Here is a 13,299-nt window from a genome sequence, read left to right as displayed (position 1 = left end):
TCTCCCAACAGGGAGCTTACCTAACAAAGACTATATTAGAAGTGCAATAATGCTGGAGCAAAACACTACAGAAGTGCCTTGCTATTAACAAAAAATATTCTATGGCTTATTCTTCCCATATATCTATCTGTCACTTGCCACAAAATACAAAAATAAAATGTAGCAATATCTAATCACTTGAGAAACTAGAGTGAGACATAAATGTCATGCTTCTCTTCAAAGATATACAAAAAGGGAACTTTAAAAGTATAGTTAATTTACATATAGTTAATTTATAAAGAATCTACTCCCATCAGTTCTTCCAATCATATATTACTAAGATCTGACATATTTTGACTGCAGCATTTTTTTAAAAAAAGGAATAAGATGGGCAGATGCTTGAAACTGTCATTACATTCATACATAATATTCAAACATAACCTTTTAAAAAATAATTGGGTCACACTACTGTAGTACTTCACAAGTGGCTAACTTCTTGTGCCATGAGAAGCTGGCCAATTGTGGCTTTTAAATCCTACTAGAAATAATGTCATATACTTCGATGTGTTTTCTCCCTTGTGAAATTGTGTGCAGATAATACAGAAAATACACTTCTTTGTCTATTCATAGATACTATTAACAACTGCTTGTATGGTGGCATGGCAGCATATTTGCCACTTAACTATTTTAGTTATCATTAAATAGTAAGATACAAGTAAACAGTAAATTAAAATTAGACATTATGTTCAAAAGTTACTTTTAAGTAATACTCACTAAATAATTTTCATCCTGGAAGGCATAGTGCAATGTTGTAATCCACTGGTTATCCCCATTCACCAAAACATCTCTCTCTTCTCGAAAACAAGCTGTCTAAAGAATAGATAAATATAATTATTATAAGCAAAATGTAAAGTCATTTAGAGTTCTTTTCATTCAAACAATAATACTCAAGATATAGGAAATAGGATTGCCATAATTTTTTTTATTACAACTAAGATAATCCAGAACAAGGATAAAATGTGGCTAAAGTAATAAAATTATTTTTAAAATCATAAAAGTGTAACATTAGTTCTTGGAAAGCTACCACTGAATATTAAAAACCAGAATGGCAAGAACCATGAAACACAGCTATTGTACATAACCAACATAGTTTCAGTTAAAAGTCTAAGTAAATAATTATTTATTAATGTCTCAAGTCGGGATGCTAATATCAAAAACATGCTATCCTGAGTTGCCACATAATAAATTCTGCATGAATAGTAAATGAAATCATCAGAACAGTATTTTTCCTATCTATTAATTACTACCTTTGATATGAGAGAAAAGTCAATTATTAGGAGACTACCGGTACATATTCTGAATTTACCAACAGCTGGATTCATTGAATGATCTGTATTGTATTGTTATAATGGAATTAATATTAATGACAATCAGAACCCACAATTAAGAATCCCACTATAACTAAAAAGAGATGCGGGGGAGGGGGAGGATGTAAAAAAACTTGAAGAAGAAATGTAATAGTTTATTTCCAAATTAAAATTAAATCAATTTAGGCAGAAGTATTTTTCTGGTATATCAAACATCTTTAATCATTTAATGTGATTTTCTATCTTTATTTAAACCACTAAAAGGTAAGTCAGTGATTTGGCAACATCAAAAAAGTAGATAGGAATACAGTACGCATTTAATTTCTTGTCAAAAAGCTGACTTTGTCAATCATCTATCGGACACTGTGCAGATGATTCTAATCCACAGCATGAACCACACAGACCAAAATGAATGCCCAAATTTGGTGTATGCAAACTTTTATGGGCAAGGATAAAATGTGGCTAAAGTAATAAAATTACTTTGGTTCTAAAAACAGAAGAGATTTATTGGAAATTTAATCTGCATGTTGTCCTGTGATCAAACGACTATTTAAATGTTTCTAAGATGAATAATTTTGGATTCTAATTCTATATAAAAAGCCCCATAGCAAAAAAATAAAAATAAAAATCTAAAAAGCAGAAATCAAAATAGGGCAGAATAATAATAATTCTGTTTTAAAAGGTGATTAATATAGACCATTCAGCAGAAATAAATTATGAAAATAAAAACTATGACAGCAACATATTGAAATATTTCATACTCTTTCAAGATACATTGCATTTAGAAATAATCTGTTTTTTTTCTTTTAAGCTTGTCAGATTCTAATTGAAAGAGAAAAAAAAATCACAAACTTAATAGCCACCTGAACATTCCTTGAGTCTTACCTCCGCTCTTTTCAGCATTTCCCATTTATTTAATATTTTCATGGCAAATACTTTATCTGCATTTCTTAATTTCACAACAGCAACCTGCAAAAATTAATTTTTTTTTTAAAGTGGGCATAAAATATTAATTTCTCAGAATGCCACTGCCGATGCATTTATAATCCCACAATTTATTTTAGTTATAAAGAAATACAGGTAGTCCTCACTTAATGACTAGTTGTTTAACAACCATTTGAAGTTATGTAGGACCTCCCACAGCTATTTACAATCCATTTTTAAAGTTCTGATGGCCACACATCCTCACCTCAATCAGATGATCACATTTTGGGTATTTGACAACCATTTCCCATTTACAGCTATGTTCAGCATCCTGCAATCAAATGACCATGATTTTTTGTGTTTTTTTTGCCAGTTTCCATGCTTATTTCTGATTTCTGACAAAAAAGCCCTTTGTGGAAATTGTTTAACAATTTAACAACCTTTGTGCTACCTTAACAACCACAGTCTTCACTTAATGACCACTGCAAAAAAGGTCATAACATCACGTGCAATCACGTGATGACCTATTTAATGTCCACCATGATTTACAAGTACAATTCTGACTCAATCATAGTCATATGTTAAGGACTACCTGTATATCAGCATGGTGCAATACTTGTGTTTTCACCAAAACAAACAGAATATATTACAATTTTAAACATTTTTCCTACATAGTGGAGCTTAAAATTTTGTGAACCCTCCTGACCTTTCTGCACAAATATGATGGAAAAATTCATTTGTTCACCACAAATATCCTAAAATTAGATAAAAATAACCCAATTAAGCAAATGCCTCCATTATTGGCATGCTATAAGTGTCCCTCAGCATTGTTAACCAGCCGCAAATGCCCAGACTTCCATGCCAAGGCCCTCCAACTAGCCTTCTAATAGAACTGCCAGCAAAATCTACAAAGGAAAAAAATCCATTGGAGGAGAAATGCCAACAGCAAAGAGAATACACTAGAGAGTGGCCACAGAAACAGTAAGCGCAGTTGGCACCAGGCCCAAAGTCATGGCAAACATGGTTAGCACAGCCAGGGTAACAAGCATGGCCCATCATCTGGCCCATTACTTCAGCCTCCAAGACAGCCCGAGCAGGTTCAAATCTAGGCCCAAGCCAAACCAAATCCGACCTTAATCCAGGTAACTGCCAATTGAAACTTGTTGTACATCTATACAATTTAAGAGGACAATCCGTCTATGGCTCCTGCTGTCTCCATTATGCATAAACCTTTTGAAAAGGCTCTTAATTCCTTTGCCCATCTGGATTTCTGTACACAAAATTATATGTGTGGAAGCAAAAAACACATGGTGACACTGGTATGTAGGGAGATTTTTAGTGAAAGCATCGCCACAGGCATAGCTGTCCTTTCCATAATTGCCTTTCAATCAATATAATGTAAAGTCTTAAAATAAGTGATGGGGGGAACACATGGGGAACTTTTATTCTAAATACAACATTGATCATTTTCTTGTTTTAGTAAAACTCATTTCTGAGGATAACAAACTTAGTTATTCCAAAGAAGTATTTAATACATTCGTTTCTAGTCCAAGCTTGATCTTAAATAACAAGTTCATACTTTGATGACAAATTGACTTTTAATGTTTTATGATATCCTGACAGGTCAAAGACACATTCAAAACAGAATACAGTACCCACACAGAGAGATATGACTGCGAAGTGAGCTTATTTTATTTTTATTCAATATAAAAAAGAGAGAAAAGAAAAATGGTGGGAAGCCTCAAAATTACACATTTCTCATAAGCAAAACATTATTATGTTAACATAATAACAGACTTTATTATAATGTATTCATGTAATTAATTCACATTTAACTAAGGTTTCTTAACAATAGGGTATTGAAGTATATTTATAACTATTATATTTAGTTATTTAAAAGATTTACATTTTGTTCTATGAAAGCAGTCATTTTATTTATTTTTCTAGAAATGTCCATACACAAAAAAATAATGTTTAAACTTAAAAGAAACTTTTTAAAAATTAGAAAAGACAATCTCGAACAAGCTTTTTAAAAAAGGAGGGGGGAATGAGAGCTATATATAGAGGGTCTTTATGTCCTAGGAATTTTGAGTCTGACCATTTTGCTACACTTTAATCAGCTTTCTGATAAAATGCCAAAACACAAGAATAACAGTATCATTTTTAGCCATTTCCTTTTTCTTATTTACTAAGCTTCAATCTCTAAATCAAAATGGTACAATTATTTGAAAACAAACACATGCAAAAATCAACAGGAGACAAGTAATTATAATCAGGATTAGAAAAATAAAACTGAAAATACAGTGCTTCTACTTTACAATAGAGAAAATACCATCAAAGTCTTCAGCTGCCGAAAGAATTATGGATAATATAAATCAGTTTTATAGTCATCACATCCTCACATCTCCCTTCCAAAGGATTAATTAAGGCCCCATACTGAGCACAGTTCAAAGATTCTAATTTATAGTCAAATATGCCTTGTCTGATAAAGCTTGATTGAATAGCAATTTTACCTTGATTCAATCCTACCAAATAAACTGTTAATTTTTTTCAGGCTTTCTTGCCTTAACTAATGCAGCTCCAGTAATATAATTTATATAAGTACAACTGGGATATTTCTTCTTTGTCTTCATCCAAGAAGGACCAATATTATCTGATGTAAGAATTTTCCGGTCCTTCTGTTTCCTCCTAAAAATCTGTATATATAGTAGATTCCAAAATGAGTGACACTGATGCCTTATTTCTTTGTACATATAATTTAGTGCATTCTAATAAACAGTTTATAAACAGTTACTATAATCTTTTATGATTTTATAAAATACACATCTAATATTCTACTATTTCAGGAAGTTTTAAACACTTTGAGCTGCCAACTCATATCTATACACCAGCTATAACTATTTCTGCATTTCAGGACAAGTGATATTCTTGATATTGCTCAACAACCAATAACAATTAAGAATATCATTTAATGCTATCATTTGATCTATATGCTGCTCCAGCTGAACCTGTAGAATGTCCAATTCAGGAGACACAAAGAAACAGCACTGATCCATGATCCTTTGTTCCTGCCTGATCTCTGGCTCCTATGTTATTATTATGTGGATACTGCTTATGGAATTTTGACATCTGGATTAACTGACATCCTTGATCTGGCTCTTGGAAACTTGGACTGAATTTTCACTATTCTTCTGTGTGCTTCTGTTAAAAGTAAAACTAATCAGGAAAAATTTCTTTCAGAGACTCAGTTTGGTTTGCATTCCTTGTCTGCTGTGTCTTCCTTAGCTTGAAAAAAAACTGCTAAATTTCATAACTGTTTGTACGTGTGTATTTGTAACCAAAACAGGAAAGGATGAGGAACAACAAGCTTCACCTGAACTCTGGCAAGACTGATTCTGGGGCCCTCCAATTGGTCATTATGTCATCTTTTGCAATGGCTGGGGTTGCACTACCCTAAATAGACTTGGTACACAATCCGGGGATTCTCCTGGAGTTGTGATTCCTGCTCAAATAGCAAGTGGCAGACTAGGTGTCCTTCCCACAGTTTCATACTGTAAGTCAGTTGTGCCCACTCCTGGATCAGGAGGTTTTGCTTACCATCAACCATTCCCTAATCACCTTCTGATTGTTCTACTATCACCTCTTGAATGGATGATTGCAATGTGCTCTACATGGAATGACCCTTGAAGAATATTTGGAAGAACACTTTTCTGACAAGGCACCGGACCTTCCAGGGAAACAGTGAGTTAGTGAGATAATCATACTGATGTATCTTCCTTGTTTCTTTTTCTTTATTTTATTGTTCTATTATTTATTTTATTGTTCTATTTATTTACTTCCTTTTTATTTCATCATTGTTTATTGTTGTAAGCTGCCTGGTGTAATCCTATGGTGAGATAGGTAGCAAATAAATTTAACAATAATTATATCCTGTGACAATACTTTGAAACACATAAAACATCAACATCTGCCTACCCCAGATACTTGGGAAAGATTAAATAGGTGGAGGGGGGATGCCAAATCCAATCTGAATATCTGGCTGACTGTGTGAGGAACTATAATGGCTGCATTGCCCACAACAATAATTCTGTTACTATGTCATTAATAGTACCGATCCATGTTTTTAATTACAGAATTGTTGCTTTTGTTTTTAACTGTACTCCTTCCACCCAATGAGACAGCAACTATATACATTAGACAGACAAACAGATATCTATCTATCTATCTATCTGTCTGTCTGTCTGTCTGTCTGTCTGTCTGTCTGTCTGTATATTCTTAAACCAATGAATTGTTTTCTATATGTTTTCTATATTGCAAAATAACTAAGGCAATCAAAATAACCAAGATGATTAAAATGAGTAAAAAGGCATCTAAAATAGCCCTTTGAAATTCTTTTTCTTCTCCCCATTGGTACTATCTATGCTTTTGTTGCTTAGACTACTGGCATAGAGCAAAACAACATTGTGAATCAACATAACTTAGTCTAGGCATGATAAGCACTTTTACACGGAGCATGACAAATACTCAATTACAGAGACACAATAAATTGTAAAAAATATAAATGATTTCTACACCTCAAATTCATGAAATCATAACTTATATGACCAAATCCACAACTAGAAAGTAGAAATGCCTATTAACAGTATAACTGGAGAACAGGAAATCTTAATTTATATAGAGATTATTAATTTAGAGTTATAGTAATTTAACTTATAGTCTCTACACTGATATTTGTTCCTATACATCATTAGAAATGAATGGTCATACTACTGACATAAGCACAACTTTGAAACTGTAATTAAGACATTAAATGATTTACCTATGGAGGCAAACGTCATGACCAGTATGAACTAGTTTTTTCAACTCTATTGTTCAAGAAATTTCATCCATAATTATGTGTGTTCCAATCAATATATAGCACACACATAGAACAAAGCTGACTATCATGCTTGCAATCTTCCCCTCCTCCCCAAATGTATAGAAACCTTATGTCTTGTGAGATTTCTTATTAGCTTAAATACCTACTGTAATTCTTAGTAGCTACTAATCTTATTAGCTTAAAGCTTTGATCTAGAACTAGTAATCAATTAACCCTAACCTTTCTTGGGGTCTTTCTCCACAATTTTAACATATACTATTAAACACTGTAAGAAAAAAAAGTGTTTTTCAATGTCCATTATTAAAAAATCAAATTAAACAGATCCTAGCCATGTAGTTTTGAACGTCTTTGCCCAAACGGTAGTAGTGGCCTCTATAGAATATAAAATGCTATAATAATAGCATCCATCTTTAAGAAGCTGAAAGAAACATAATTCTCATGACTCCTATAATTTTCATGACTCCTATGAGAGGAATGAGAGATGTGATAGCGGATCATGATAGTGGATAAATCTTACGAATAAATGCTCATATCTGCAACAATTAATGTATAATGCATATTAATACAAAGTATTTCAAAATGGGCTAGTTCGAATTCTGTTTTCTCTCAACAGGAAACTGTATCTACATCAGTATTACACACACACACACACACACACACACACACACACACACACACAGGTTTGCACATGATACTGAAACAGCAAATAGAATAGAAATGTAAAGTGATAACCACATACTTTCCCTGGCCTCTCAAAAAAGTCTGCCACTGTGATTTATTAAAACTGAATATTTAATGTTTTTAGAAGTGTGTTTTCCTCCATGAATAGCCTGCTAAAAATCTGTGGTATGTGCTGATATAAACATTTTGGTTTTAGTTTGAAGGAAAGGGAAAAGGCAAAATTCTTCTTCCATATTTCCCACAAATAGTTATTGCCATCTGGCTTGCTGTCAAACAATTTCTCCTTCTTTACTAAGTTAGGTCTCTTGTGTACTTATACATCAACATACTTGGCTTTCCTTCTTCAAATATTTTAATGAATGAAGATATATGGGGGGGGGGGGAATCTAACAGATCCCTATAGCTTCTTGTGTAGGACTTTTTTTTAAAAAAATGTAGGAAGTAATCAGAGTATTAGCCATTTTGCATTCATTTGGCACGAAGAGTAGCAGATATGCATTGTCTATCCAGACTAGCACAAACTGTCCTTGCCTTGAACTAAAATGATGAAAAACTGGACAGCTGCATGCAGTCTATATTCTAAATTAAGAAAAGGTTCCATTCCTGTACAATAAAATTACTTTCCTGTAAATTATATCCATATTTGCAGAATGAAAGTTACAAGAATAATCTTTAAAAATCAGAATTCATTCCCTCACTAATCATTTATACATTTTTCTTATATCTCCAAAGCAAACTTTATTTGATCTTGGAATCAGCTTGAAAGCAATACCTTAAGGTTTTTCAGTTGAAGTTTGTGCTGCTGTTGGATTATAGATTATTTTTAGGGAGACACATAATTATAGAGGGAGTGTAGCAAAGGCATACTAAAAATTTTTTGTAGTTCCTTAGAACAGTGTTTTTCAACCTTTTTTGTGCAAAGGCACACTTTTTTCATGAAAAAAATCACGAGGCACACCACCATTAGAAAATGTTAAAAATTTTTTAACTCTGTGCCTATATTGACTATATGCAGGTGTTTTTCCCACGGCACACCTTACACTATGTCACGGCACACTAGTGTGCCGCGGCACAGTGGTTGAAAAACACTGCCTTAGAATTCTTCAAATGACTTTTTGGAAACAATCTAGAAGTTAACATCAATGTTTTTATTTAAAAAATATAGGGACAACTATATTGTTAACTGATTTTTTGCCAAACCTGAGTATATAGTTTCAGAAATCAAGGATTGCATCAAGAGGAAAATCTTAAAAACATAGATTTTATATGATAACTAAGAATTCAAGTACATGTTCTCGGGAGGAAAGCTAGGACTAAGCAGATGCTATCAGCATATTATCAAAGTAAATTTTGTTGGATTATATCCTGTCTTTTCCCACACAGCAATAGACAATCAGAAAAATAGACGTATGAGTTATTCTGAGGTGAGAAATAATAACTGAATATATGCCATCAATATATGCTTCAATGAGTGGATGTAAACCTAGGTCTCCCTAATCTTAATCCAGCAATTCAACTAATACATATTAGCTATCTAAATTGCTTAAATAATTATTGATATATATGCAGAGATAAAACACAGTCATTTAATATGATTTGCAAACCACTGTGGCAATGCCAACTCTCGGACACTTTTGTTTATGTAGTCATTGTGTGCCGAGCCAAGTCCAGTAAAGATTTCTGTTGAACCCCTCAGTGTGGTCTCTTTCTTTGTTGGTCAAACTCTGAAGAGCGACACATTGTTTTACAGTGTGTAAAAACATTCAAATACAGATAATCCTTGAGTTATGACAGTTCACTTAGTGACCTTCAAAGTTACGACATTAACCCTACCAAGAACTTATGACACAGTCCCAAAGTTATGAATGTTGCAGCACCACAGCAGTCATTCACCCTTATGAACGACCAGGTAGGCATTGCAACATTCGTCCTGCCTATTCCCCTCCCGCCGAGTATCCACAAGCACTGGGCCTTGCAAAGATCTAGCAAGTTGTCTTCTCTCTGCCATGGTTTCTTTGCCTGCTTTGTTGCTTCAGGCCTTCAGTGCATTCTCAGAGAACAGAGACCTAAAGTACTGTGAGATCATGCGAGATCAATAGTGTGAGATCTCATGCTAGTGATCTCACATTATCTTGGACTACTTTAGGCCTGGATGAGATCTGTGACAAAAAACTTTGCAAACAGAGGGAAGGCTTCGATGCTTCAGGCCTTCCCTCCATTTGCTGTTTCATTGTCGAAGTCTGCAGAGTGAGAGACTGCATCTGTAGCCTCTGATTGTCTTTGCAAGAAGTATTTGCCATTAAGAACAGAGCCCTGGAAAGGCCAGCGCATCCCTCCTGGGCTCTGTACTTGCAGGCAAAAACGTTTTGCAAAGGCTTGCAAAGGGAGATTGTGTCCCTCTAGCTCTGATTGTCTTTGCAAAAAGCCCTTGCCGTGTCCCTCCCGGGCTCTGTTTTTGACAGCAAGGGCTTTCTGCAAAGGCAATGAGAGCCTAGAGGGAGATTGCAAGCCGAGCAGGGCAGAGTCATCCTGCTCTCCCTCTGCTCTCCCTGCTCCACCTTTGGAGCTCCAGGAGCATGCAAAGAAACTATGGCAGAGGGAAGGCGGCTTGCTAGATCTTTGCAAGTAAGTAAGACCTGGCATGGCAGGATAGGGGGAAAGCAATTGTGAGGAGCATGAGATATCTCAATGGGTCAAGGGAATCCCTGGGTGGTCTGTTCCATCACTACCCCCCCCCCAGGCCTTTCCTACACTGAGATACCTCATGCACTTAGCGACTCACACATTAAGCAAATGTGTGGGCAAAAGCAGGGAATTTTCACGTTCACTTTATATGATTCACTCCAATGAACACTCAGGTTGGCAGGCTCCATTACATTCGTAACTCAAGAATTACCTGTAATGTACATTCCTCACAACAAAGGAGCTCAACTTCTTGAATGCTCTGTTTGTCTTTTCTACCTTTAGGAAGCAGAATATTATTTCTGAATTAAAATTACTAGTATTTCATAAAAAGCTGAGGATACCATACTAAGCAATATAGATATTGTACAGACAGTTAGATTGTCCTGATCCAGACTGACTAAGCCTGGAAATCAACTCTACAGGTAGGCTAAAACTATTTCTATTGCGATTAGCTAGAATTTCCAAGCCTGATTGTGCTGGACCTCCTCGTTCTTCTTATACTTCAGTGACTCAGAGAAGCATATGCTTCAGCTGCTTCTCAAAGTTATCTCATTATTCTAGACTTTTAAAAAAGTGCTTAAACCCCTCTGGCCTAGTGGGATGGTTTCTCTAAATCTCCATCAAGGTCGTATTCCTTACTTTCTACATAACATCACTCAATCTATGACTGCACCCCAAATAACAGATATCTTGTAACATCAAGGAAGCCATTTACAACAGCTTTGGCCAATGTACTACAGCAGACAGACATCAAGGAGCCAAAGTAGTGCTAATACCAGAAGGTTTCATGCTAGGAGGCAAGGAGCATGTGTTCTTTCACTGACTGATGTAAAATTGACAATGGTTAGCTTTGGAAGGAAGATGCAGACTGAATGGAGAAATTCTTCCCATTCTGACCTCTAAGGGAAAAGAGGAAAAGTTAAAGAGGAAGGTGAATGGGGAGCTCATCTATTATGATCAGGTGAGAACTCTGGATATTAAGGAAATAATTTTCAGCTCATTCATGTGGTCCTTTGGCCACAAAACATCATCCATTAATTGACACTTTGTGTTCATCACTAACAGTAACATTTTTGACAGATACTTGAGAGATGGTAATGCCTTTTTACTTCCTTTATAAAATCACAACCAATTAAACAGGTACAAACTCAAAAACTCTTTGTAAGGTGTTATTCAGAGCTTTCTGAATAATACAATCTCATAGTATATGAGCTTCTCAATCATATAATGTATAGTTGGTTACATCACACCTGATTTTTGTCCTCTCAATCCCTTAAAAATTAACAAATATAAAGGACAAATGGCATTGGTATAATGCAAAAGGACTTATAAACTAGCGTGAAAAGGCAAATGTATCATTAAATCTAATGACACACTATGTACACTGTATATCAGAAACATCAAAGATGTCTTCTGCAATTTAATTATATGTATCATGTTTCTACAGTATTAGTACATTTTTACTACAGATAGTGCAAAAACATTCTAAATCTTACCTCCCCAAAGGCACCTCGGCCAATCACCTTCAATATTTCAAAGTCATCTTTATGCAATCGCATCTGCTTCACCTTAGATGTGAAAGGCTTACCTAAAAAGAGAAAAATATTGATCACTTTTCATAATATACCTAATTAAAAGTCTATACAATTTCAGAAATTGTTGGTATAACAAACTAAGATAATCTACTATCCGCTGACCATAAATGGATTTGTTGACATAGCCATGATAGAACATTCCAAAGGCATGCTTAAAATATTTTTAATTGTAACTTTTTTTTTACTAATGTTTGCAAGAAAAGTATTAACATTTTACAGACCTAGAAGACTTGCTTCAGCAATTTCACATACTGGAAGTCCTAATAATCACTTGGCTAAAAGTTGTATTCCTCCCCAGTATCACATATAAGTAGCAAAAAGGGACTGTGTTAAAATATTCCCTTTTTAGCACTGCTAGTCTGAAAAACAAAAGCCTTCCACAGTTTTATTTTAAAGTTAAAAACAAAATAAAATTTGGATGCAATATTCTAGATTTCGATATAATGCCAAAAATAAGGGAATAGTTCACAAGATATCACATAACACAACTTATTGGGAACTGCAACACAAATGGCTTCAACAGCAAATTTTCTTTTCTAGTCCATCTCAGCTGTCATTTTAGAAATGTCATACAACTAGAAAATAAAAAAAATAAAAAAATTCACCCTCTTAAAGTAAAGCATTAAGACTACTGAAAATTGCCTTTAGATTTTTTTTGAGATAAAAAAATATTAAAAAGCTTTATTCCTGCTGATTACACAGACATTACCATTCAATCAGAGAGCCAATTTGGTCTAGTACCGTGATGGCAAACCTATGGCATGCGTGCCAGAGGTGGCACACAGAGCCCTCTCTGTGGGCATGTGCGCTGTCACCAGCTGCTCTTCTGGTTTCCGGCACGCACATGAGCACCGGCCAGCTGATCTTCGTGGTTGCTGGAGGGCTGGAAAATGCCCCCCAAATGGCCTGAAAATGGCCAAAAGCAGACTTGCGCGTGCCGGCCTGCTGGTCTTCAGGTTTCTGGTCCTCCCGCGCACACATACACACACATGCCCACGGATGTACGCACGTTCTGGTTTGGGCACTCAGTGCTGAAAAAGGTTCATCATCACTGGTCTACTAGTTAAAGATAAGTTTAGAAACTAGGAGACTGTGAGTTCTAGTCTCACCTGAGACATGAAAGGCAGCTGGGTGATTTTGAATCAAGTCATTCTCTCTCAGACAAATTCACTTCACAAGGTTGTTGTTG

At 35.0% G+C, this 13,299-nt stretch overlaps 1 protein-coding gene across 2 annotated transcripts in view; it reads right to left on the bottom strand.

Moving 5' to 3' along the window:
• The window catches only part of CDC42BPA (CDC42 binding protein kinase alpha), a 156,783-nt gene that overhangs the window by 101,437 nt on the left and 42,047 nt on the right, over positions 1-13,299 (bottom strand). For both annotated transcript variants that reach the window (XM_032215166.1, XM_032215167.1), the window contains exons 2-4: positions 12,012-12,103; positions 2,232-2,315; positions 754-849 (exon numbers count right to left, since the gene is read on the bottom strand). In XM_032215166.1, the coding sequence (XP_032071057.1) occupies positions 754-849; positions 2,232-2,315; positions 12,012-12,103 (272 nt within the window). The remainder of the gene's footprint in view (positions 1-753; positions 850-2,231; positions 2,316-12,011; positions 12,104-13,299) is intronic.

Source organism: Thamnophis elegans, chromosome 4 (assembly GCF_009769535.1).
Source record: "Thamnophis elegans isolate rThaEle1 chromosome 4, rThaEle1.pri, whole genome shotgun sequence".
Lineage (NCBI taxonomy): Eukaryota > Metazoa > Chordata > Lepidosauria > Squamata > Colubridae > Thamnophis > Thamnophis elegans.
The sequence above is the reverse complement of the archived record's forward strand: the minus strand, read 5'-3'. Positions and strand labels throughout refer to the sequence as shown.